Here is a 26,950-nt window from a genome sequence, read left to right on the forward strand (position 1 = left end):
TGCCTTGCAATGATGTTTTAATGGAATTTTGAAAGATAACCTAGTGTGAATCATTCATCAATGAACATGTCTAGCGTAGAATTGCTTCAAATCCAAGGTAGTACACAGTCTTTATGTTAGTTAAACATGCAATATACTGTTGAAATAGTAAACCAAGCGCTCACTGTGAAAACGTTTCAGCGAGTGACAGTGATGTAGGACAATGCGGGGCGGGTCTCATCACAAATAATAGGCTAGCTGTTAGTCTCCTCTGGAACACAAATGATCAGCTAACTGAGGCTTGAAGCGTAGCCACTTAAAACCAAATGCCTGAAACACATACTGTACGTGACTGCACGTTATATACCTCAACAATCTACGCAAAAAGAGGCTCTTGAAGCGCACATTCAAAACTTCACCGACTGCCATCTAATACTTCCCACACCTACCTCAACAAATCTGTCGTGTTGATATCTAGCCTTTATTTAGCTAAAACTCAGAGCACAAACTTTTAAAAAGGAGCATTGTGACTAGTGCCATGGTGCTGTTGAACATGAAGCATGTGTACACAGGGTAGGGAGGACCAGGTTTCAACAGAAAAAAAAATACCAACAAATAAGCAAATACAAAACAAAAACAAATAAATCATTGACATTTGTTCGGTAAAAACAGTAGGATAAATACACAATGAGTCCATTTCATTCCATCTGGGGTTTTTTTCTTCTTTTTTTCAGGTTTATAAGCTCAGTCACAGTGGACCAATCAGTCAATACCCCAACGGGGGCTACAGAATATGCAGTGTTACTTAAAAAGGAACATTCTACTAGAAAATGGTAGTAGCTATTGTACATAAAGGAGTTTAAGCCAGACACTCATAACCATGACAGTATGAAAGAGGGAGGCTTCATTTAAAAATTGCTACAGTCTTTTTTCCCCCCCATCTCCTTTGTTTTTAAATCTTTTCCTACATTCTTGCTCTCTTTTTATTTTTTTTGTTCTTCTAAGCCATCTAATCCAACTGGAGAGAAAACAAACAACAGGTAACGGGGGAGGGTTGCGGGGAAAAGGTGCATTCCAGGGGGAATAGGAGGGACTTATACATTACCTGCCAGAAAACTATCAGTCTTATCACATATGGTAGAGTAGTAAGGTGGCTGGCTGTCGCCGGTGTCTTCAGACTCCACGGCCCCAAGGTGGCGGCTGGGCTCGCATGGATCGACCTCCTCTAGGTGGTCTGCTGCGTTCTTTCCCCCAAACATGTAGTGGTGCTCATCTAGACTGCCGGGCTGGTTGTCGCCCGGGTGGCCCAAAGGCATCAGGTCCACGGGTCTGCCCAGCAGATCCTCTGCCTGGGCGGCGGCAGCCACTGATGGCAGGGTCAGCTCCTTGATGAGGGAGGGGTCCTTGGCCTCCTCTGGAAGCTGCTCCTCATTCTCCAGCGAGAAGATCCCCGGGCTCTTTCCGCAGCTCTCGGCCATGGAGTGGGCATTCGAGTTGGATGTGGTGCAGTCAAAGCCGTAAGATGCCACAGAGTTGGCGGACTGGGGGGTGGTTCCGCCTCCGTCCTCCTCGCCCTCTCCGGCATGCGCATCCCCCGCCTCCTCATCCTCCTCGAGAGCCGGCAGGCTGCGGGTGGGAGGAGGGCTTTCGAATCCAGCGCTGTGGTCAGTCACTGCCGGTGCGTCGGGGTCGTTTATTTGCATCTCGTCCTCAGTGTCGCTGGCCTCGTCTCCTGAAGTGGAGGGCGAGGACGGGGCGGATGCCGGAGCGGTCGGAGGTCCTGTTCCTAGGACCTCGTCGGCGGGGAGCGTCTCAGCTTCCTCCTCTTCTCCATCACCTTTCTCCAAGTGAATGCCCAGGTCCTGGTCCATGTCAGGCTGGACCGAAGGGGGAACTGGGGTGTGCTGTTTGTCAGAGCGGGACTCCACCCCAGAGCTGCTGTCGTAGTCTTGCAGTTCCTCCGGTGTGCTCGTCTCGCTACCGCTGTGGGCAGCACGAGCTGCGCCGGGCTGGGACATCCCTGCGTGAGCCTCCTCCACGTCTGCTGAGGTCTTCATCTCCTCATGGGTTGACTGATGCTGCCGTGGCTCATGCTCTGACTCATGAGCAAAGGAAGGGGCACTGCTGTCCACACGTGCGTGGGCGGGAGACAGGATTGGCGTCTCGGACTCGGCCGCACCATGGTCGGACACGGGGCTGGGGGAGGAGACGGCGTGCAGGGAGGCCGGTTGAGCCCAGGGATCACTGAAGGTGTTAGACTGACTCCAGGAGGAGGCCGGGGGGATGCACGGCGGAGGACCGGAGCGATTTAGGTTGCTTAAACGCTCCTCCTCATTGAAGTCATCTTCGTCTACATTCCCACAGCTCTCAGTCACACCTTCGCTGTGCATCTCCACATCTTCGTCCTCCTCGTCCTCGTCCCGCTCCTGCTCCTGGAACGCCTTGTGATGCTCCTCCACTCTCTCTGAGCTCAGGTCCATATCGTCCACCCGCTCGTCCTCCTCATCCTCGTCCTCCTCGTTGGCCAGAGTTTCCACGTTGGGAGAACCCATAAGGTTGCCGTCTCCCTCGGAGCCGCGGAGGCTAGAGTCGACAAGGGCGTCAGAGCTCTGGGTGCCCTCCAGCAGCGCGGTGTGCTGGGGGCTGCTGAGGTCGGACACGCCCTGCTGCCGGCTGCTGGTGCAGCTGCTCACGTCCTCGGAGTCCATCCCGGACAGCAGGTCGTCGCCGTGCCACGCCGCAGAGGCGCCAAAAGCCGAGGGTCTCACATGGAACTCTTCAGAGGGCTGAGACGTGCTCATGTCCGTGACCAGGGACGAAGGCTGGTGTCCTAGTCTCCTCTGCACCTCATCTTCGTCGTCCTCCTCCTCCTCCTCATCATCATCCTCGTTTATCTCCTCATCAGCCTTTTCCACTGCCTCCTCCTTTTCGTGCGGGGAGATCAGGTCCCCGGAGGTGAAATCACCCATGGGCGAGGCATCCAGCAAGAGAGGCTCTGCCATCATGTTGAAGGTCTCTGCAGATGGAGCTGTGGAGGTCGGCATGAACAGGTTCTCCTTCTCTTCTTCTTCTTCTTCCCCCTCCCCCTCCTCCTCCTCCTCCTCCTCCTCCTCCTCCTCCTCCTCCTCCGTCGTTGTCTGTGCCTTAAACTGGTTTTTATTCTCCTTTTCCTCTTCTGTGTAGAAGTTCATCGTATTGACAAGGCTCTGGGGGGCAAACTCAGACGGACCCAGGGTCTGGTTGTCGCCCCAGGGATTGGACTGGATGTGCATGTCCAGCAGAGAAGAGGTGTTCTGTGGCTCTCTGACGGGGGACACGGGGCCCAGTGGAGAACAAGGTGGAGACATGACAGTAGTTCCCAGGCAAGGAACCGATTCCTTGGTAGACTCCTCGAATTTGAAGTGGTCCAGTTGAGCCAACAGCGGCACATTGGAGGCTGGTTCGTGGACTTGTTCAGCTCTTAGATCTGACTCTGGCTGAGACAGGGGTTCTGGAAGGGGCTCTGGAGATGGTTCTCTTACTTGGTCTGGCCTTGGTTCATGTACTGGTTCTGGTGTCAGCATCTCTATGGGCTCTGGTGTTGGTTCCCGTATGGCTTCTGGTGCGGGGTCTGACGGCTGTTCTTGCACTGCTTGGGTCTGGCTGGACATCAGTTCTGCAGCAGATGGCTCCACAGCTGTTTCTGGTCCCTCTGGCCCTGCGACGGCTGCGGCCGCAGTGGCGATAGCTGCAGCTGCAGCTGCAGCTGTAGCTGCAGCAACGGCGGCAGCGATTTCCTTTCCGGGTTCTGCAACCGTTGCTGCTTTGGGACCGCGTTTTACCGGAGTCGGGGTGCTGCTGCCAACAGTTTTCTTGGGGATGGGAGTCTTGGCTGCACCTGCTCTAGGTCCAGGGGTCTTGGCAGCATCCTTAGAAGGTGTGGCCTTACTCTCTGCTTTGGTGCGGATGGGTGTCTTTGTGTCTGCAGCCTTACTAGCGGCAGGCTTTTTGGCGGCGGCTGATTTGGGGGTCTCGGGTTTTGCCGACTTCGTTGTCAAGGAGGGGCGGGTGAGGGGGGACTCAACAGGCTTTTTAGATGATGAAGTGGCTGGTTTGGTAACATCTTGGGAGATAATACAGCACAAGAAATGGTTAAACAATATTATAATTAAACCCAACAAGAGCTTATCATGACAAAAGAAAAAGCACTTAAATATTGTTATGATAAGTCAGAAAATCTTGTTTGTTCGTCACCTTTTTTCACAGGGGTTGTGTTTCTGGATGTTTGCGATGCTGGAGGTTTGCCACCAGAGGGGGTAGTGGAGGTTAGTCTGGAGGCAACGGGCTTGGCAGTGGTGGAGGGGGCTTTCGGGGTGGTGGTTTTGGCTGCAGCCGGGGAGCTCTTGGTTGTGCTGGTAGTGGGCGGCCTGGTGGAGCCTGTGGCAGGACGAGAGGACGCCGGCGTGCTGGGTGTAGACCTGAAGACATGAACACAAAGAAGAAGGTTGAGCGATGTGGAGAGGTGCTACGGCACCGAGAACAATGACGGTTGCGGGTGCGTATGTTCTTTTACAAATCCCCACGGAACAGATATATCCAACTTATCTCAAAACAATGGCGATTTCCTTATTGCCTTATGGAAGCTCACTCAAGCGTTTGAGGCTCGGGGGCCAGCCTCATGTGGTGGGCAGCCCTGTACTGTAAGTGCCTCGAAATGGTCGTGACAGGGAGCAAGACTTTGACTTCTCATTCGTTACTCACTTCTGCTGCCAGAGGACACACTCCGAAAAAGCACAAACGTGAAAAAAAAACAATAAACAAACATGTGAGGATAAGGAGAGGCTGGGCCGTTGTTAGTGGGTGCACGAGCAGCCAAAGCCCTGACCTAAATAGCCTTTCACAGATGTGTGCAAGGCCCAAATCAGATGAAGACATGTGACTCTGAGCCACCACGCAGACCTTTCGAAGATGAGAAGCTATTCCCACTTATTAGCTATAGTTATTGTCATTTATTAATTCTATTGGGTTCATTATTACATTTTTCTTTTTCTTTCTTTTGTTGTCGTTGTCTTATTAGCTTGTTCAGTCGCCTGCCAACCATGTATGAAAGGTGCTATAAATATCAAGTTTGATGGACTATGATCAAACAGCATACGGTGAGGGATTTGCATTAAATAAATCAAGAGTTTTGCACGGATGAAGCCTGAAACCAGCAAATGAGTCAATCCTTTTGCACTTTCGGGTTCCCTCTTCTTAAAGTCAATGTTATTTTCTTAATGAACTTCAAACTCAGGCTGAAGATACTTAAACAATCTGTGAATTTATAGTGTCTTAAAAAAGGCGGTCGTTAACGATTACAAAACATAATCACACCAAACACTCAGTGATGAAAAACATGTGACCGTGGTGGAGTTCGTTGGCTCTTTACTATTTTCGGCAAGATTCCGCAATCCGATGGGGTAAAAAATGACATTGGCAGATTTTTGATGCTAACTTCTGTGTCGGCCTCCACAAAGACGTCATCCCTGTAGCAGCATCCGAGGCTCGGCTAGCTCCTCCACAGCCCCATGACAAACTTCCCCGAGGGGCTTAGAAGCAAAGCAGTCTGGGAGGTGAGTCACCACGGACCCAGGTCTCTTGTCTCTACCCACTCCCCACGAGGGAATGCCACTGGGGGCTTTGTGCATCGGGCGCGCCTGCTGGGACGGGCTCTCGTCCTGGGTCACATCTGAGCGATGCAGCCTACATCTAGTGGTCCTGACAAGGCTGTGGTGTGCAGTCTCCCCGGGCCCACGCTGCACTAACTGCCTGTTTCTAAATAAAGACTTGAGCGAGGACTAGCAGAAAGAGAACGGGGAGGTAAGCGGGAGAGCGTAGATGGATGGGAACACGTTAATCTTTAATACTGAAAGGAGAAACAAAAATAGCTTCTCCGAATGAGCCAGCTGGAACCCAGGACTGCGTTAAAAGCACACTATCTGCGAGGGCGATGAGCTAGTGCGTGCTACTAACTGCCTGGCCAACGGAAACGGAAAACGGTCTGGTAACACGGAATGAGATTAAAGCAGGGGGGAGGGGCAACACAACACAACCGGGGTGTGGTCCCGTCGAGAGTTCAAACAAGCGTTTACAGCGGATCCACGACGTTTAGAATGGGCTTTGGGTCGTGAAAGATGTGTTACTCATGCTGATGTTGTTGGATCATGTCGGTGCAGTTTTGCTAATCTAGAAACCATAAAAATCTGTCTGTGGAAAACCACCAACCGACTCATCTGTGACGTGTTGCTTTACTGGAAAATTTGAAAGTCCGATGATGAGGTCATTTGAAAAACAAAGTCACAACAAATCCTTTTCCTAAGGCAAAATATGTTTTAACAAAAGTCAATTTAAAAAAAACAATGTCTTCAATCAAAAAGTCAATTTAATTCAAATGTATTTAATCGAAAATGTCTTCTCTATAATATTCTGTACTGCACTGCTCATTGTCCTAAATTAAATAAATAAATTGGTCGCCAATGAAGATGTTAAAAGGCGAATTTACACAAAAAAAGTTAGACTCTGTGGAGCCTGAATTAAGGAGTAGAAGATAAGAAAAGCATTACAGGCAGAGGAGAACAGGGAGAACCTGGCTTTAGAGATGAAGCATGCTGAGGGGATATTCGGAGAGAGCATTCGCAGTGATCCGTCTGATAAAAGGAATTTGGATAATCCAAAAAGACCAGACTGCTTTGAAAAATGCTGGAAATGAACCGGGGCCACTGAGAAGAAAAAAAGAGGAAAGAGGGAGACCAAGCGTGAGAGAAATGGGACGGAGCGGTCAGATAATATTCATCCGATTACACATTATCTTACATCAACGTCTTCTTCCTCCTTATCGAAGAACACCGGTCGTGTGTTGTGAAGTAGTTTAACCACACCAAGCGATGCATTGATGCTTGAAATATTTGAAACCTCCATTTATTCTGTAATCAAGCAATCAATGACAGAGCTTGTACGAGTAATTGCAGTCTTTAAAACATTGCAACTTTAACTCAATGGCTGTGTTGCTCATTAACCCCCCCCCTCCCCCTCTGCAGAGAGAAACAGCACTATAAATCAGGGTTAGAAAGCCCAGAAACGCTACTGGCACACAGCAAAGTGTCTATGTTCACCTCTGTTGCCTGAGCATCATTGCTAACACTTTAGCTTTATTGCAACTACACATTTCCTCAATCACTGGGTGTAAAAAGAAAAGCATAGTGGTTGCCTACTGGTGCTGCTTTGTTTGCGAAGACAACAAGAGTCGGGCTGTGATTTGAATAATGAGATGAAAGGGGGGGTGGGGGGGTGTAATGAGTAAGCAGGAGCTAAGCGAGCGTGCAGGCAGACAGACATCTTCCCCTGCAGCAAAGGACGACAAAGAACGTGGTGAAGGGCCCTCCTGCCACTCGTAAAGACGAGGCCATGTTAACTAAGCACCAGACATTTGGTGGCAGGGTCTTCGGCCTGGCTCGAGTGGCCTCGTGATTTAGAGATGCTGTTGTTCAATGAACCTGATGAGGTCTCCGCTCTATATGAGATCATCCCTTTCCTAATGTATCTTTATGGGACAATAGAAGCTCGCTGTGGTTGGTAGTTCTAAGCCACAGAGGTGTCTACTTAAAGCAGAATGTGCAGCCCCCCTGCGCTTTAAGTTCTATAATGTAGACACAATACGACCTCAACCAAGGCGGCACCTCAGGGACAGAAAATTGGAGCCAAAGTGCCTTAAACATGCATTCTTTCTGATGGCCTTCAGCGGGCGACTCCGGTCTGAGAGTTGACCATGTTTTTGTTTCAGAACTTTTACTCTCAGTTCATAAAAGTTAATTGTTACCATTTTGGTCACCTACAAATGTCTTACTCAGCATTCTCCTAGAGTTATAAATGTGTCCCATATACACTATGTGAGATGCTATGGTTGAAATCCCACATTGCTCCAACTATCATTTCTGTCGCTCCATTACCAAAAGAATCTTCGTTTTCTTTGTTTTTGATTGGTAGAACACGAGAAAAAAGAGAAGGTCGTAGTATCAGCAGAGCCGTCTGTAGAAAGTATCAAGGACATAATAATGCAGTCGTCTAAATCTAATCACGTAGGTCAATTAGTGAGAGAAGTATGACTTGAAACAATGAGAAATTGGGAATGTTTAAAAGGGGATGACCGTATTATATTGTTTAATAAATGCTCAACTTGTGTTTGAAAATATAACAGCCGACATGTGGGTCTGGAAAAGAGAAGAGAGAAAAAAAACATGGCTTTCACAAAGTGTTTTCTCCGATGTCTATGACATCCATCACAAGTGAATACCCACGAGCGCGCCCTCAAACCTTTTTCTCACACTCAAATGTGCACCCCCTCATTCCGCTCTCTCTCTCGCACTAAATCCATTTGGTAATTGGCTCTGCGGCTGCACCTCTGTAAAAACCACGGCAACGGGTGACCGCATCCCGGATGACACCTGCCACACCCAAAGCAGGACGGAGGATTTACAGCCTGCCACACACACACACACACACACACACACACACACACACACACACACACACACACACACACACACACACACACACACACACACACACACACACACACACACACACACACACACACACACACACACACACACACACACACACACACACACACACACACACACACACACACACACACACACACACACACACACACACACACACACACACACACACACACACACACACACTAATTTGTTAGATCATGAGGAGGGTTGCATTCAATTCGGTGCAATAAAACGATATCATCCCTGAGGGACCATCAGGGAGGAAAACAGCATGACTAATGTGGGAACACGGGGTGACAGAGGTTGAAAAAGAAAGCGAGGGGCAAAACTGTAAAAGTGCCTGATCGCACGACAGCAAGCTCATCCCATTTTCCTCTTCCGAGTTTGTGAAATAAGGACTGAATGCCCTTTCTTTGTCCTCTAATGTATAGGCTAAAATCACCCTCCGCTTCACGCAGAGACACCCTCTGGTCCTCTGCATGTGTTCTCTCTCTCTCACACACACACCTCTCAGTCTGTATGCATCTCTGGCAGCAGTGACAGGAGCTCAGCAGGGACGCATGACTTATTCAGCCACGTAGCGTCCATACAACGCCACCACCATTTTTCATTCTTTTCATTTCACTTCACTCTGCGGCATCGGCAGCCGGCGAAGCAGCTCGGTGGCACGTGCGAGCGTCGCCACGTGTTTTCCGACGGGCCGACGCGTGTATGCCTCCCCTCCCCCTTAACCTCCACATCGAGTGATATGAACGGCGAATGAACACATGCTCTGCATCCTAATGACATGCTGCTCCCACTATGCACACTGAGGCACCTATGTAGCGTTCGCATGCTGCACACCAGTCTCCAATCATCAATGCATAACCGGACGCAAATAGACATGATGTTCAAGCGACTCGTAATGGTTTCTACTTTCCCCGTTTGGACGCTAATCAGGCCCAAATGTTTCCCGGCGCAAGCGGCGCGCCACGGGCAATCAGCCTAACATAGCATGTGCACAAAGAACAGGTGTACAAAGAACAAGCCATAATAAAGAGTCACTGGCATCGACAACTAAGAAAACCTAATTTAATTTCGCTAAAACCTCCAGCTGAATAGCACTTGTGAGAGGCCTTAAATTAGATTGATGTCACTTAGTGAAACCTGCATTTGCTCCGCACTTTTATTTGTCTGATAACCGCAGATGGTATTAAATCAATTGAGCCTTAAGATAAACAGAGTACATTGAGAGACCTGCTGGTGGTGTGTGTGTGTGTGTGTGTGTGTGTGTGTGTGTGTGTGTGTGTGTGTGTGTGTGTGTGTGTGTCGGCAGTAGTGGAAGCAGGGTGTGTCTGATGGGGGCAATTAACGTTTCTCATCTACCTCTCTGCTACTCAGCTGCTGAAAGCAGGCCCTGAATTAAGGATTGAGGGAGTTTGGAAAAGGGCACAATCTAATTAAAGCAGATATTAATGGCCCTGTCAAAGCACGTCACATATACAAATGCTGACCGGCGCACGCACACACTTAAAGTATGCCTCCAAGGGTACGCTGTGCTGTCAGAGGAGCCCATCATCAGTAATGGTTGCATCTCTCTTGTGGGGATTCATCTTACTGCGGATAAATGTTCCTCTGCACATCTCAGACAACTTGCTCACGCTCTGACGCCACAGAATACTGCATCTAATCCAATCTTAACCTCATTACAATATTAGCTTCGGCTGGATTTCAGCTCAATTTTGACAGATTTAGCTCATTAGCCTTTTCTTTTATTATTTGAAAGCTCCACTGGTCACTTCTCAATTGGTGCGTGTTCCATTAGTAACATGGGAGCATGTTGTGCTGCGCATTTGCTCAACTGATGAGGGGTGAAAAGGGGCTATTGATAGCACCCATACAAGCTCTTCTTCTCTCCCCACTTGGACTCATGCAGTTCACGGTCCTACACTGGGTTCACTTCTCTGAAGCCCGTCTGAAATACACCCAGAGGTAGAGGACGAGTGTGAAGATGTCATACTTGTTATAAGTTATAAAAACACTGTTTTTGAAAACACTCAAATTGTGTTCATTTGTTCCTGACAGTACAGTAACTTTAAAGTAGTGGTGGTGAGGTTTTATGTTAAATTGGTCGGTAGTGAAGAATGAAATCACCATGCCAGTTCATACTGGCATTCAACAATGCGCGTTCTGTACTACAGTGGCGATTACTATCATGCTCAAGTGTAATCCCCCTTAATTAGATATTTGCACATCAACTATTGTATAAAGCTGTAATCTGAATGTAATCTCAACAATCCAACTGCTACCCGTGGCACGTGGAGTGAGTGGTGACCTAAGGGACTTTCAAATGAAACACCTTACTGTCAGGGGGAAGGTAGTGGCTGGCAACTTAGTGTGCGTGTCATGTTAGTCTATTGGCAATGACTGTGCAGAGAAGAAGACGAAGAATTATACATTTTTGATGGCATCCTTCGGCTTTTGTTTTATGGATGTATTATTCCATAACTTAATCAGTGCTGCCATCTCTCAATAACCGTACATGACGTGAATACGCAACATAAATAAATCATTTGGATGAGAAACTATTGACATTTAGTATTTGGCTTGTCAGATATCTCTGGCGGACAAACTATGTCATCCTAAATATGGCAAGAAAGCCAATAAGCGCCACTATCCATTTAAAAGTGCCTCCCTTCGGGTTGCTTGCAGCATGGTGGTCGTTCTTCCGGGTTTACATTAGTGTTTCTGCAAAAGTGTCTGCACAGACATGCCAAACGCATCATACCACACAGCGGTGGCGTAACGGGGAGGAAGAAAGAGGGCCATTGCTCTACCAGACAAACAAGCAAGAAGCAGAGGCAGTGGGATGAACTCCCGAAGGCTCTATCTTAGTGTAATCTCCCCCGTTTCAGACAAAGGCCCCCTTCAGTCCCCTCTGCTGGTACATCGACGAGCCACCTCCGGAAGTGACGCCGCGTGACTCAGGTGAGGAACACACGCCGACTCGCGCAAGCACTCACGAAAACATTAAGAGCGCTTGTTCGAAATTCTTCTGCTCGCCCCTCCTCCCCTCTCTGAACCCTGCTCCTTCACAAAACTTGGTTTATTAATAATGCTGCTGCATAACGCTTGCTCTGGTGAAACCCTTTCGAGGTGATACTCTGAGGCTTGGTCTGACATTGGCTTGTGGCTGGCCTACTTAAACCTGGCCCTTCAGGTCTTTGTGGGGGATCAGTGTTTTTTTTCTCAAACAGGTTCGTCTTTGAACCTGTCGCCAAATGAAGCCTTTTGAACGGGCTGCTATTCATAATGCTGAACAGAGTCTGCTGCAATTCTTATCTATTTGGCAATGTACTCTGATTTGATGCTGTTCTGGAGCAAATTTGCTGATTTGCTTGCAAATTGTTGGAAAGGCTTTTAAGAAAAGAGGCCAGCTTGTTGAAGGATGTCTAAGAAGAGGACCAATTTCAGACAGCTGCCTGTGCCATCTTCAGACACACAGTGTGCTCATACAGGTACGCACACAAGGAGAGGCTTCAGTCCTGCATAAATGTCACACCTGGTTGTCTTGGAAGTCAAGGGCTTGGGTGAGGCAGCAGCACTCGGCTTGGTGGGAGTTGCAGAGGCGGTCTTGGGAGCTGGAGGAGAGGAGAGGAGACAAGAGGACAGGAGATGAAAGGATAGGGGGCGGGACGAGAAAGGAAAGGAAATGACATGAGAGGAGATGAGAAGACAGAAAATGAGATGATAGTTGAGGAGAACAGAATATGAGAGGAGAGAAGAGGACATGAGGAAATAAGACACGGTAATAACAATATTAGACCAGTACTATACAGCATAGTTTATTGTAACATATATTACAAATGTCGGGCATGTCATCAGGCTCTAGAACAAATGCATTTCTAGATTATCAGCAGCCATTATGCACTGTGTGGTGCGTGTGCTGAATTCATCCTGTATGCATGTCATCCCATTACAGTCTCACATCATGCCACTCTCACCGTGGAGTTTTTTTAAATTCCCACACAGCCTACATACTGAACTACACTTTGCAATGCATTTGTTTTGTGGTGACATTTTCACTAACCTGGGGGCTTTTTAGCAGCAGCAGCGGCGGTGCCGGTTTTGACACCAGGAGCGGTTGCGGACGCCGTCTTCTTTGCTGACGTTGTTGTTCCGGTCATTGACTTTGCACCATTGGTGGCCGGGGCCGCCCCTGTGGGTTTCTTCTCAATCACTTTGCTCTTGAAGGCCGGGGCCGGGCCTGTTGGTTTTTTAGCTGGAGCTGGGGTCGGGGCGATCTTTTTCACCGCAGCAGGTGCGGTTTTCTTTGCCACGCCGTTGGTCTGGGGCTTTGACACGCCATTCGAGAGGCGGCTCTGGGATGTGTTGGGCCGTGACCCAGGGGTGGTTTTGGTTGGGCCCGTGGTGCCAGGTTTCGTCTTGGCCGTGGCCTTGTTGGTAGTCTTCGCTTTGGAGTCACCTGATGTTTTGTTGCTGTTCTCGGCAGCTGGGGTGTCCTTGGCCTGGTCCGGCTTGGGTTCCACCTGGCCTGTCTCTGCTGCAGGCTGCTGTGGCATCTCCGCCGGACTGGCCGCCTGGTTGGGCTCCTGTCCCACAGCTGGCGCTGCCTCATTTACTAGATTGGATTCCAACGCTTCCATGGGCTCCAGCGCCGCCGTGGCAACCCCATCCGGCTTCATCTCTCCGTGAGTGGTGGCGGTCCGTCTCTGCAAGGCAGGGGGGCAGACTCAAATCTCACAGGATGGCCTACAGGCTTTCTGGAGACGGCGAGGTATGGTCTGGTCTGGAGAGAGACAGGAGGAGAACGTACGGTAAAGTTAGTCAACAGCAAGACCAGACATGAAAGGCAGCCTGCTGTCTATCAGGAGAGCACAAGGAATGTTGATAACCCTGGGAATCAGATAAAGTGATGGCTTGTATCTTCATGCAGCTTCAGCATCACATACAGAAATATTTTTGTCCAAGTGTATGCAGAAGGAAAAAAAGCATGCAAACCGCACACACATATATGCCACCTGTAATAACGTTAAGACATGCAACTTTATTGGATCTGCACACGGATGAAAAGCCGGCTTCGCACCATTAGGCCATAAACGGCTATAAAAAGAAAAAGCAGGATGAGGTGGGGGAAACGAACTTGGGTGTGTGTATGCTAAGTGGGTTGAGGCGTGTACAATAAAACCCCGAAGACGGGCAGAAAGTTTGACACGAACAAGAGAAGTCGAGGAGACACGAGGACGAGAAGTGGGACGCAAAGCATACGAGGCCCGATAAAGGGCAACCGTCTGTAGCACAGGCTGTCACACGTCGTCTGCGTCAATATTAGACAACTGTCTCTTATTTAGTTTCCTCAGCCTCCTTGCGAAAAGGAAGGACGAGAGGAAACGGATAGGTTTTTACAAGCCTGAGGGGGGGAGTGGCAGGAAACTAGCTTGTCAAAAGTTTACAAACGGAGCGAGGGGGAGCAAAGTGGTGAGACAAACTCTTGAGGCAACACAGGGGCCAGTGGAGAGGAAGAGGCTCGGCCTGTGGAGCATGGGAACAGACTGGGAAGGCGGGTCGTGGGTCGGACAAGAGACAGGGAAGCGAATAACAAAGACGTAAAATGAGCTCACTATTGGCTGATCTTTGCTGGTTTGGTCATCTGAGTTTCCGCTGACCTAAACGTGCACACGCCTGCTGTCCTATTTCTAGGAGGGGACAGACATCATCTCTATGCCGCTGGCTTCCTGGAAACTATTCCCTCATCGGATATTCTCCCTCGTCCTTCTTTCCCTCTTCCATCATCCGTTACTCATCCTCTAAACTGAAATCTCACATGTCAAAAGGCCTTCTTTCTTTTCTCCTCCCTTTCTCTCAACCCCCCCCCCCCCCCCCCCCCCATCTCCTCCTCCTCCGCTCTCCTTCCACCCCTCCATTCTCTGTTTTGCTTTTTGCACAGATGGCCAGAGCAGCTGAGGAGGGCCAGAGGGGGTGAAACTGAGTTTTTTTTTTATTTATCGAAATATCCCAAATAACACAGAAGAGATACAAACAGCTAGTGCAACAGGCCAAAACAAGCAGCCATGTGTGCCGCACCCTTCGGTCACAAGGGGGGTGGGGGCGGCTGGGGGGCTAAATGCTACAGAATGGACAGTTGCTTAATCATGTTACTACCCACCACAACCAGTCACAGCTTTTAGGAGAGGGTGGACACTGGTGCAGCAAGATGGAGAGCAAAAGATTTGTTCACACTGTTTTTCAGTTTGGTTTCGGAACAAAACCTGCGATTTAGATCGCCTTTCTTTTAACACATAGGTCCTTTGGGAATAGCTCAGTACGTAGTGTGTACATAGCCGGCAGCAACCTCTGGGTCTGAAAAGTGATGCTGGTGCAGAAGTGCCTTTAACTTGCAGTCTTTCTAATGGCCAGCAGGGGGTAACTCTTCTGGTTGCAAAATCAAGTCTGATTGTATAGAAGTCTATGAGGAAATTTCAATCTCTAGTTTCAAGTCTTCTTCAATAAAGGAGGATAAAGCAGAGTATGCTTAATGCGCATTGTCTGTGTTTTTGTGTCAGAACCCTTGTAACAGTTTGTTCTCAGTTCATTAAAGTACATTTTTGGTAACCCAACAATGACTTATTTGGCATTTGGCTGTACTTAGCTTCACCCTATCGTGTCACTTCTGGTTGCAAAAAGCCAAGATGGCGACGGCTATAATGCCGAATTTAAGGCTTCAGAAGCATAGTCCACAAACCAATGGGTGACATCACCGTGCCTACGTTCACGTCTTACATACAGTCCATGGTTCCGACCTAGCTGCTGACATTAATTAAACTATCGCTAGGACCATTGGTTGGTTTCAAAACCCTGTCTACGGCTAACTTACTGTGATGGCTACGGATGAGGTCTAACCGATGTCGGATAGCACCCAACACCTTAACTACATCAGGACAATAATGTATTGCCTAGGTGACACATAATAGATCTCTATGTACGTTTTTCCACAACAATCACGCCACTGTTTGTGACCTTAAGGGGTGAACCAGGAAATAAGACACTGTCATATCACCGTTCCCGCCTCTCACTTCAGACTGATGTCCTGCTCTTCCCACCCTAGACTAAAGCATCTGGCCTGGCTGTTCTATTTCACTGCTGCGCTCCAAACTACCCAACACTGCTGTGTGTGCGTGCGTGCGTAAGAGAGTGATAAATCCTGATTGCACGACCACAGCCAGAGGAACATTTCTCTTTCTCCTGCAAGTCTCCAGACAGCTGTGATATTGCACTCTCTCTCTCTGGCTCTATTGCTCACTCGACCGGCCCTTACGTCATTAGGAAGCACAGATAGTCTAGCAACCACGACAGGAACATACTTTTGAAAAAAGAAAATGTATTATCTACTCTCCACAGAAACTGGAGGTAGGTTTGACCACCATAAAGAAAAATGAAAAATGAACAAATTCATAAGCTACAGTCTGATAATTGTTGTTTTAGTCTGTTGCCACGGCTCAATATTATCTCAAATTTTGGCTCCCGATTACTGCAGCACTCTTAACTGAAACATCTAATCCCATTAAGGCTATTCCAGGTTTTTTATTCAACCTAATTAGATTAGAAGAGTTATTCCACATCAAACGGACGGAGAGAGCTGGCTGTTACAAGGGAACACATTTGGTGAGGGCTGAAAATGAGAAGTTGTTCTATTCCAAAGCTGTGCGATGGTTATGACATCTATACACTGCAGCCGATCCGTGCTTTCTAACAGACGGTTGCAAAAGTTAAACTTGAGTTAAATTCCTCATTAATTAATCGTTTTATGCTACTAGAAATCCTAATGTTTACTACCCGCTGCTTCACATTTATACATTTACAACACATCTGCACTGTAGCGCTTTGTGGCACAACTCTAGCTTTCTCCATTAACGACTAAGCAGCTGAAAGTAAAATGTTTTGCCAGTTCATTGGCATCTCAGCTAGAGCGAGTGATGGTGGATTACTTATTGTATAACCATATTGTAAATAAGGAGATGTCTTATTTTTTATTATGAAGCAGGTGTAAGTGCTATATGAATACTAGAAAATAAAACCGCCGTATTCAGACACTGCACCTTTAAATGGGCCGTATTGCTATGATGTCACCATTATGCAAGATATAGACCGTTTCACACTTTTAAAATGGAAACGTAATGTGTCACAGTTCATTTCCGGGTTGCAGTGCATGTGAATTACATCAGCTGAGTAAACGTGGGCCCCAGCTGTGGTCTTGTGACGCAATTCCATTAAAACACACTAAAACGGAGCGTTTCATGTTGAGGGTGAATAGAAGAAACCCAAAATACAAGTATGAACCTGGAAATGAGCACGATATGTCTCCTTTAGGAGGGTTACAATGGGATTGCACCACCATTCATTACATAATGCCGCCCTGGGGTCACATTATTCAGGTCCACTCGCCAATCATAATATAGACGATTGGACCAGGGGGGTATCAAGTCTTAGGACAGTGTGCAATTTCATGCGAGTAAACATGAAACACATGAGGCCAAATGTGTTACTTTCCTCCCAAAGATCCTCTCCAACAACTTCTTGGTTCCACAACCTCGGCTGTAACACACAGGATGGCATTTTCCACGCACAACTGACAGAATGAAGCCTATTCAGTGACATGACACATAACTGCCTGTGAGATGGTGCACATTTCCAGCAGCTAATTCTAGACAGATGGCTGTGTCGGCCGCATTAGGTCCATTTCAAAACATTTAGCAACAGTGTGTGTGTGCACTGTGTGAACTGTTTACAACATTAAATGGCTTAATCTGAGGAGAATTGCTTGTCAAGCTACATCAAGACGAGGAAGCAAGTCAGCTGGCCTGACCTCCTGCGACCTCAGCGACACACATGCGCACAAAAGACTCTAGTTGGAGAATAACTACTTCCACAGGATGCAGTCGTTGTCCTTAGTGCCTTACAAGCTACAAAACAATAGACTAAACAGAGCGACGTGGAAAATGGAATGGGAGTCTTGCACTGTAGAAATTATGAATGTAGTCGACTCCGCAAAAATGTGTTTGTTAGCCTTCGTGACGGGTCCAAATCGTGTGGTTGCAGCTCACAAGAGTCCCACTCCAAATTCCCCGCAAGCCTCAATGATGAGCTACGCAGTAATCGAGAACACAGGAAACCCACACAAACACCAAGGGCACTGGCCTTAGAACAGGATCAGGAAAGACCAGTGAAGGACTCCTCCCCAACCCCCCTGTCCTCACACGCACACCGTTTACATTCTTTGTATGAAAACATGGGGACACGGTTGGTCTGATTATCAACTAGGTCTGCTCCTTTCTCTCAAACTAGCTTTTATAGACTTTAATGTAACAGCCTTTGTTCCTACTGATTTTAATGCTAATGTATTGCTCGCAATTGTTTTACCTTAATTCTTAAGTATCTTCACACACACAAAAATGGAAAAGAGCATGAAATAATAAGGAATAAATAAGGACTGAATGCCCATTGTCTTCTAATCTAAAGCCCCAAATCACCCTCCGCTTCATGCTTTTTCCTTCACCTGTCTGACACACACACACACATTGTTTTTATATCATTACAAGGATTAATTTTTATATTTTAAAGGCACATTTTGCTTTTAGGGAAACTACTTTATTTCTGTTGTCGTCATTATCACATCGTCACTTAATCCGCCTCCAGCAGTACACTAATGACCAACATGTCAGGTGTATCCGACCTGACACGCAACCGTGTTCGGGCCTATACTGTTAATAACTGGAAGGCATCCAGCTCCTCTGAGGGATCTCAGCTTTACTGACTGTCTAGACATAAAAAACGCTGTTCTTGAATAATCAGGTCATCAGCATATTTAAACAGAAAACTTTGACCCCATTTTTTTTGCATCGAGTATAACAGTCTACTACTGTGTGTGTGCGGGGGGGGGGGGGCCACATGCACTAAACATGCCTGTTTAGAAAACAGCAGGAGGTCACATTTAAAAGAAGACCTTGCAGGAAAATACCATTATGCAGATTCCAATGAAGAAGCGTGAGAGTTGCTGATCTAAATGTTAAGTTAATGTCAAATCTGCTCCCGGGCCGTGGTGTGTGTTCATGTCTGAACACATCCACTGTCGGTTAGAAAAACAAGAGAGCCTTCTCTACACAAAAGGCCAGAGTCAAAAGCGCTTTAACCGGCCGACCGTCCGAGGCGAATCACCGCGGTAGAAAGACGACTTTCACAGCACACAACTGTGTCCACGCATGTGCATTCTGTGAGGCTTCTTCTATCCCCGGGGCCTACTCTAAATAGTAGTCAAAGAGAGGGATGATTGCGGGGGGAGAGGAGGTAGCAGCGGTGGGGGGGGGGGGGGGGGGGAGACGGTAGAAAAGACGTCAAAAGAAAGTGAGCTTTTGTGGTCGATGTGACAAATGTGATGTTGCTGAGACGAGCTGGTGCGAGCGCGATGGGAAGAAGAGGGTAGAGGGTTCTGGCAAAGTCGGTGGCGGCGAGAGGGAGTCGGTGGGTTTTGAAGGCATTTTTAACGAGCAGTCGGTGACCTCCGACTCTGTAATTGACATGCTTTTATCTCTGCGAGCAGCAAACCGATAACGGTTGGGTTGTGGCGTTTGCTCTTTGACACCGCTAATGAACCGTCCTCTTCCCTCTTGATGCGGCGGGATTTACAGAGCGCATCTCATGAAGCAGAAACGCAGGGAGCCGTCTTTCCTTGAACAGCTGTTCAATTAATAATTCATTTATATTTATATATTGGCCTCACAAAGACAACAACGTGTGGTCACTAATGGTTTAAATGCATGTAATAAATGCATTAAATCCTTATTTGGATTGATATTCAGTTGCTTGTAAAAACGTGTCAAAATACACATTAATATAATACATATCCATGTAATGGACATCAGTCTAACCGTGGACCTTCTCCCGTGGACTCACATGTGACTTGTGAATATAAAATAACAAGAATAGGGAATGTGATGTATGCGTTCATGGCTGTGCGTAGCACTCCTCTTTACAAGAGGCGGAGAATGTTAGATTCAAGACGCCACATGCTGGCACGGGGCCCGAGATTGTCCATTCAGCCTACTCCAAAACACAACAGTAGGCTCAGTCAACTCCCCACCCCATTTAGGGCTACTTAGAACCAGGCTTTCAACATTATAAATGAATCAAGCAGTTATTTCACATTTCAAACACTTGGATGACGGATTTATAACTTCAGAAAATGCCACAAAAAACACTTTTGCATTTGCAGACTTTTTAAAAAAGGTATCCGTCACCAGGGAAAACCTTTAGGATTTTAACATTTCAGATACGAAACAATTAATAACTGAAGGAAATTATGAATAGATTCATATTATTATAATGTAATTTTATTTGAACGCAATAATTGGGATTGAACATTTTAAATCCAAAATTGATGTCGTAGCACCCAAAATGAATTAGAACTGAGACGAACTGTGAGAGAGTACACGGTTACGACACAAAATCAGCAACTAGAAGGTATAATGCTACATAATAATGTGTTGAGGAACTCAATGTAAGAACACAAGTGCAACAGAGCACCGACAGAGAGAGAGAGAGACATCCGTCTTTACTTCACAGGTATCTGCATCAAAAAGGAAAGACGTACAGCAGAGACGCCCCGCTGCTGAATGTTTCATCTCCTCAGCCAAACCTTGGCAGAACACAAGGAACAGGCAGCTGCAACAGCTACCGTCAAGTCACGGGAAAACGCTGTTTGAACACGTTGAGCACAACAAATTAGGAGTCGTCTCTGCAGCCAATGCAGCTGTTTGGATAAGACTATAAACTGTCTACAGAGTGAGCTCTCTACTCTGGACTCATCAATCAAGGAGTTATGCAACGGCAGTCTAAGGTTCAAAGCAAAGTAAAAACAAAAAACTTTCAAAGTCTCTCTCTCTCTCTCTCTCTCTCTCCGTGCCTGTCCGGAGGAGACCAAGGATTCTCAGAGCCCTCCGTGAGACTGCTGGAGGCATCCCCCTGGTGATGTGCATGTGAGAGGGAGGAAAAGAGATGGTGTGTGTGTGTGTGTGTGTGTGTGTGTGTGTGTGTCAGACGAGGGCTGCTAAAGGTGCACGACACCCGGTTCAATCCAGCTGAGGTGCTGCCTCCAGGCTAATCACAGCTCATACATTCCCTTAAACCCCCCCCCCCGACCTGAGGTCAGGAAACCGCCTCTGCCCAACAAAGCCCACTGCTCTGCATGGCCCACATTCCCCATAGACTGTGGAAGAGCCAAGCGAACAGCCAGAGAGAGGGCGGGGAGCAGGGGACACGACAACAGAGAGTAGTCTTCCATCAGAATGTTGTGGAAAACCCAGTGTCTTTTTCCACCTTTCCTGTATTGATGCACTAACTCTACTTAAAGCAACCATGAGGAACTCTTAACTGGTTATGAAACAGTCTCAAATTAATATTGATGCCGACCTACATAAATCAACAAATCGAGAGAAGACTGGCTATTTTTATATAGTTACTCTCAATGCTTGTCAACGGTGCCAACGGGTTCGATGAAATCATGCAGGTTCAACAGAAACTATTTCAGCTCAGACACTAGTGGGGCCACCAGTCCACCGCAGACAGACCCAGACCCGCTTGGTGCCGACACCGCAATGCTGGAGACGCGATGAAGGAAGAGAGGCACGGGAGAACCAAAACCAGGACTGAGCAGAGCAGACTGTCAAACCTGTGCTGCAGTAAAATGAAAGCTTTTCCAAAAAAACGCGCTGACAGTTGACTGCTGTCAGCGCGTGGTGATAATTGAAGGCTACTCAGATCAATATTTGTCATCAACTCAGGTCCTTCTCTCATCTGCACCACGGTGTCCTGGCAGCACTTCCCTGACATTTCCAATCAGGTCTTCTCATGCGACAATTCAAAAATACACATTGAAAAGCAGGTGGATGGAACTTAGAGATGAAGATGCCGGTGATTCCAGACCTACCTACCCCTTTTGCACAGAGCAGTTGTCAAGTGAACTCCTTAAAAAGGCATCATTCAGTCATTCCTATCAATTGATTTGCAGTGAGCCGCTGGGATGCTCAATGAGATGGAGGCCCCGCTGGGAGGTAACGGAACGATTCCCTTTTCCCTGTCTCCGTGTTTACTCAGCTGCTGGCGCATGGGAGAGGAAAGAGCACCAGATTGTGCGACAGATACCTGGATCAGAGAAAACATGTGACCAGAGGCTGGCACTAATCCTTATGACTCTTTGGAGCTTCAACTGTACTAAAAGGGGTTGCAAAATTTGCACTGGAATAAAACACAACAAATCAGCAACAAGGCTTCCCCAAATGGCAGAGAATGCCGATGCCGTCACAGCTCAGGGCTGTACAATGTGTGAGCTCACCCCACCCACCCACCCTCCCTCCCTCCCTCCCTCCCACCCTCCCTCTCCTCCTCCTCATTTACAAGCATCAAATAAGTCGACGCACACATAAACACTCGAACCCTGTCATTCCCATAGTGCATCCGGGCTCGGAGAAACTTCCCCCCCACGGGGACTGGGCAGATTAACACATGACAGAGCTTGTTAACCCTGGACAAAGAGAGATGCTAATCTTGTACAGTCGGCCTTGAGTGTCCTAAAACAGTGCACAGACACAGGGGAAAGAGAGAGAGGGGAAGACCAAGAACGAACGATGGAGGCCTTGTGTGTCCCAGAAAATGGACAAACTGTGTGTGTGGGGGGTGGGGGGGGGGTGTAGAGGCAGTACGTCAGCCCCAAACACAGCCTGGCTGTAAAAACGGCAAGGACCCTACGACAGCCGTGGCTGAGCTTCACCGCCTGCAGGGACGACCAGCAGGGCAGCGCAGAGCTCACCTCTGTGGATATTGATCGAACAGGAGAAAGTGGGGAGCCAGGCCAGCTGGGAAGGGAGGCGACCGAGAGAGAAAGAGAAAGAGAGAGGGACAGCGGAAGAGCATTAGTTCCTCTGATGCCGTTAGCGCTCTCCCCTGGGAGATAAGAGAGATAGTAGTGACAAGGTTTTAAGAGAGGACAATGAAAACGACAGAGGGGGAGTAAAAAGGGACAGAGAGAGAAACAGCAAGACGAGGGAAGAGACAGAGGACCCAAACTGAGAGGCAACAGAGAAACAAGGGCTAATTTGTAACTTGAAGAGCTGCTGGATCATCTCCATAATGGGCCGTCAGCCCACAAACAAGCTTCTCTTTGGGGTAAATGAGATCAGGCCAGCCCAGGACCAGCTGGTGGCTCGGATCAATGGCACCCAGATAAAGCGGGTACGTGGAGACGGAGGGAGGAGGGCAGAACCGGGGCATCTGGACAGGATGGGAGAAAACACCCCCGGGAGGCATTGACGTTCTCTCGAGATTTGGCCCTGGGGGGGACGGGACATGGAAATGCGCACGCAAAGTCCAAGGGGAATGACCATGTCCATAAGAGGATTATGTCCTCCTGTTTGAAGTAGAACTGTTTCCAGATGGAAGGGCGGCGGACAGGTCGGATGGTCTGACCAGATCAGCACCTACAGCTTTCTGAGACCAAACCGTACGGCACACTACTGGCCCCAAATCTGCCAGAAGCTCCTTTTTTAAACAACATCCACAACAGCCATAAAAATACATTTAACACCTCACAAGAGAGTTGCCAACTAATAGACGAAGACAGGACACAACCAGATCAGAATGTCACATTGATACGACAGAGCAATAAAATGGCCCCTACAGCTGCCGATGGCAAAGAGAGCCCATCACTCTGACGGCACCAGTTTCCGGCACAAATGCCAATCATTCCATGCTCCGGCTTTGGTGAGGGCTGGTTTTGACATAATCTTTGCTCTGGAGCAGCATATGTACATGCAAAACCGAAGCAAAGAGGAACCCGTTGACCAAATAGCTATGGCAGAGCAAAACCTTGTAACTGACTACAACGTTGCATTACACGAAAACAACTCGGCACCGAAATCAAAAATTAATTAAAAAGATTTGGCCTTGAAGCCCAGAAACAAGGCCATGAACCACGTTTATTATCCGTCCTCCCACCAGAGGAATTCAGAGCGCCCAAACGCAGCAAATTACTGCAGCTGCCAGCAGATACAGCCTCAAAACCACAACCGGCAGTTGCCAACTGCATGCCCGGACAACTGTGACAGCCAAGGCCGCTATCACGACCGGGAGCGTGGATTACGGCAGCATTTTCCTCAGGCCTCAATTGGCCATGAAAATACATCCGAACATAGGTTTCTGTTCGGGTTTTGATGATATCTAAACAAGAAACTATTGTGCTGCTAGAAGTGCAAGGGTCATGCTCTCAGCGCGATGACCAGAGGCACAGGCTTGCCCTTTTCACAATCAGAGCTGGGGGGGGTTTCAATCCGAGTCACACACCCACCAAACGCCAGTCCTTAGGCTACACAGGTCTATTAATGCGACAGTCATCTCCCCTCTCAGGACGGAGGGGGTGGGGGGAGCATGGGTCAAGAGGCCAGCTGGGGGGGAGGGGAACAAGAACATTAGAATTTAAATTCACTTCAAATAAAAAAGTGTATGAAAGAAAAGGCTGCGTGAAAATATTCTCTGACTATTTAAAAGCATGTTTTGCACATTCTCGTTAGGATTGTAACTAAAGATTATCATCTCAATGACTTAAGTGTAGGGGTGAATTAACACGTATTAATCTACAAACAGTTTTGTCATTTACTTTGATCAAAATGTCAGAAAATAGTGATGAATGCCCATGATAACTCCCCAAAATCTGTGCCGTACTCAAATCGCTTGTTTGATCCGACCAGCAGCCTAAAATTCTGATAGATGTTCGGTTTTCTATCATAACTGACCAAAAGAGAAGCAGCAAATACTCGCATTCACTTAAACAATTCTTTGTTTATCAAAATAGTTGATTGGCGAGTCCATTGACTAATTGTTTCAGCTCTAACTAAAGTATGTTGACAATAAAAACCAAAGGAATATATAAATCAAAGATAAGATAAACCTTTGTTAGTCCGGCAGTGGGGAAATTTAAAGGGGTAAAGTGCACACAAGACAAACACACATCTCCTGGCATAGGTGAACCTGGAAGCAGAATCATTAGGCTATCAATACTTTGATTGACGATCCACTAATTAACTGATTGTTAATCACAGAGAAAATTGCAACTATTTAATAGGTTGTCGTGCCACTCGTCGAATCATTTAGTCTCCATTTCAGCCTCAATAGCTTCAATTGTCAGCACATCCCCCTCTGCGTATGAAGAACTGTCTCAGACACAATACGCTCTCAGTCTTATGGATTCTGTCTCGTCCAACAGAGTGCAGACAGTGACAAGAGACAGACTGATACGTCCCATTAAAAAGAAAATAACTAACAGAGATGAATACAGGATGTCACTATGATCCAATCCACGCCGGAAATTAGATTATGGTGGCCAATTTGTTTTTCAAATTACAATAACCACCTTTATTTATTCAAGTATAGTTTGTCAAATCCAGACCACACACAAAAAACCCAATTCTCCAATAATCTTTTTAAATCACCTCCCTCTTTCACTGACTCTTAAATAACTTGATTTTTTTTTTAAACAAGCAGTGTGGTTATTAATGGCAGCTACATTACATTTCAAGTGATTGCATTAGGCCTGCCTGTCTGTCCTCCATTTCCCTGCCTCATCCACCAACACTGTGAGTCAGCCATTCTCTCATCCATGCACCATGAAAAGGGGGGGGGGGGTTAACTATCTGATGGCTTAGCCCACTTCTGATTTAAGGATCCTGGAGTGTCTCCAAAGCCCCGCGTGGCAGAGCCTTTAGAGTGCTCATAGTAGTCGCCCATGGGACACCATCCACTAAAAAGGATGACATCAACGCCATCGCAGTCAATTGCCGACACGTTGTTCGACCGATCCATGGACCACAAATAAAGCTTGAGACAATCTGAGTCGGGGAATGGAGCTTGTGGGCTGAGGTTAAAGATTTTGCCAACGCTCACATGTTTGCAGTTTATTAAATGCTCTTGGCCAGGCTTTTGGGAACTGGCAGCATTCTTCCTCCTCCTCCTCTCCATTGTTCTACAGATGGGAGTGTAATCTGTCCTGTTGCACTCAGAGTCAGCGGAGGAGCAGCTTCAGAGCCCCTCCAGCCTCAACTCTCACATCACAATAGCTGATCACTTTTGGAGAGAGGAGGGGGGGTAACATTAATCACCTCTGATTACATGCCAGCTCGAGTCTGCGCACAGCCATCTCGGAGATATTTCAGCTTCACACACTCCCTCCGAGGTCTGAGGGAATTGTTGCTTTTACACGCTGAGAGTTCATGCTAATTTATTCGGTTTGGTTGACATGCAATAAACTGAGCGAGCATGTGCCCCCTTAAATTTGCCGGCTCCCCCCCGAGGCGACTAAAACATTTCTCAGCACTCGCACCACTTGGCCCATCACAGAACAATGGGCATCCGCGGTGGAGGATGGAGAAGGAGGGGAGAAGAGAAAAGAGAAGAAGAAAAAAAAGTTCAGCGAGGGAGGAACAAAATGGTCGCCTAAAGACTGAAAAACATTCTGTTTGTGGAAAAAAAAAGAAAGAGGAAAAAAAAAAAAAGGAGCGTACGTTGAAAAACGACGTATCTGATTTCGGGTTAGCCCGATATCTGTTGAGCACTCCCAGCGACCACGCAGCGTGCCACCGCCCCATCACCCCCCCCCACCCCCCCCCACTCCCCACTCCCCCTTTCACTGACTCTTAACGGAGCGCCGCTCCTCGACTGAAAGACAAGGTGACACCGAAACCAAAACCTTTTAGACGGTTTCAACTGCTTATTTAACAGGAATATTCATTCACACATAAGAGGACACCGCTATTTCGACGCCCCGTGTTGGCGTTCAAATGGTACAAACACGGGTAATAACAAGTCGCGGTTAAAATCGGGACTCTTAATGTCTGTAACGGCCGACGGACGTAACGTTCAGTTAGAGGATTCGGCTTCGGTAGACGTTCATTCGCCCGGCAGCGGTTACAAACTGACGTTAGCATGCTAGCTAACGCTCAAAGAATCTCGCCCTTACCAGTCGGTGCAGCAGCGAGCTAGCGAAATCCTCTCCGTCTACGCCCAGTGTTAGCAGCGGAGCCGGGTCCTCGAGTCAGGGAGAAGAAGAAAGAAAAAAAAAGAAAGTGAGACTCAGGGCGAAAATGAAACCGGGAGGAATGGAAGAAAATAGCGGGAGAGCTGAACGAGTCGAGCCGAGCCGACCGACAAAAAAACTTCTGGGTCTCAAAAGCGCCGTTTCTCACCAAGTGATGCGCGTTTACTGAAAGGAAGAAAGGAGGAGAATGACGCTTCAGTCCACACTCTCTCTCTCTCTCTCGCGCACACACACGAGTAGACGGGTGAACCGAGGGATGGACGGGCGGAGGAGGAGAGGGCTGCCGCTGCCTTCAGGG

The 26,950-nt window shown here is 47.7% G+C and overlaps 1 protein-coding gene across 2 annotated transcripts; it reads right to left on the minus strand.

Annotated features, from left to right (window-relative positions):
• wu:fb95e10 (microtubule-associated protein futsch) lies at window positions 1-26,950 on the minus strand. 2 transcript variants are annotated; one of them, XM_034539232.1, is made up of 6 exons: window positions 26,801-26,950; window positions 26,575-26,643; window positions 12,589-13,308; window positions 12,061-12,139; window positions 4,213-4,436; window positions 1-4,081 (listed from the first exon to the last, which is right to left on the minus strand). In XM_034539232.1, exons 3-6 carry the CDS (start codon window positions 13,202-13,204, stop codon window positions 1,074-1,076), a joined length of 3,927 nt encoding a protein of 1,308 aa, XP_034395123.1. In that variant the 5' UTR covers window positions 13,205-13,308; window positions 26,575-26,643; window positions 26,801-26,950; the 3' UTR covers window positions 1-1,073. The 2 variants fall into 2 exon arrangements, with proteins under 2 accessions (XP_034395123.1, XP_034395122.1); XM_034539231.1 differs by having other exon boundaries at window positions 26,575-26,938.

This window comes from Cyclopterus lumpus, chromosome 8, assembly GCF_009769545.1.
Source record: "Cyclopterus lumpus isolate fCycLum1 chromosome 8, fCycLum1.pri, whole genome shotgun sequence".
In the NCBI taxonomy this organism is placed as follows: Eukaryota; Metazoa; Chordata; class Actinopteri; order Perciformes; family Cyclopteridae; genus Cyclopterus; species Cyclopterus lumpus.

Excerpts from the sequence above, each read along its gene's own strand:
- wu:fb95e10 (XM_034539232.1), bottom strand. The coding sequence starts at position 13,204 with ATGAAGCCGGATGGGGTTGCCACGGCGGCGCTGGAGCCCATGGAAGCG. Across the intron at positions 4,437-12,060 it reads TTGACTTCCAAGACAACCAG|GTCTACACCCAGCACGCCGG; the intron begins GTGTGACATTTA and ends TCATGTCTTCAG. Across the intron at positions 4,082-4,212 it reads CACAACCCCTGTGAAAAAAG|ATGTTACCAAACCAGCCACT; the intron begins GTGACGAACAAA and ends TTATCTCCCAAG.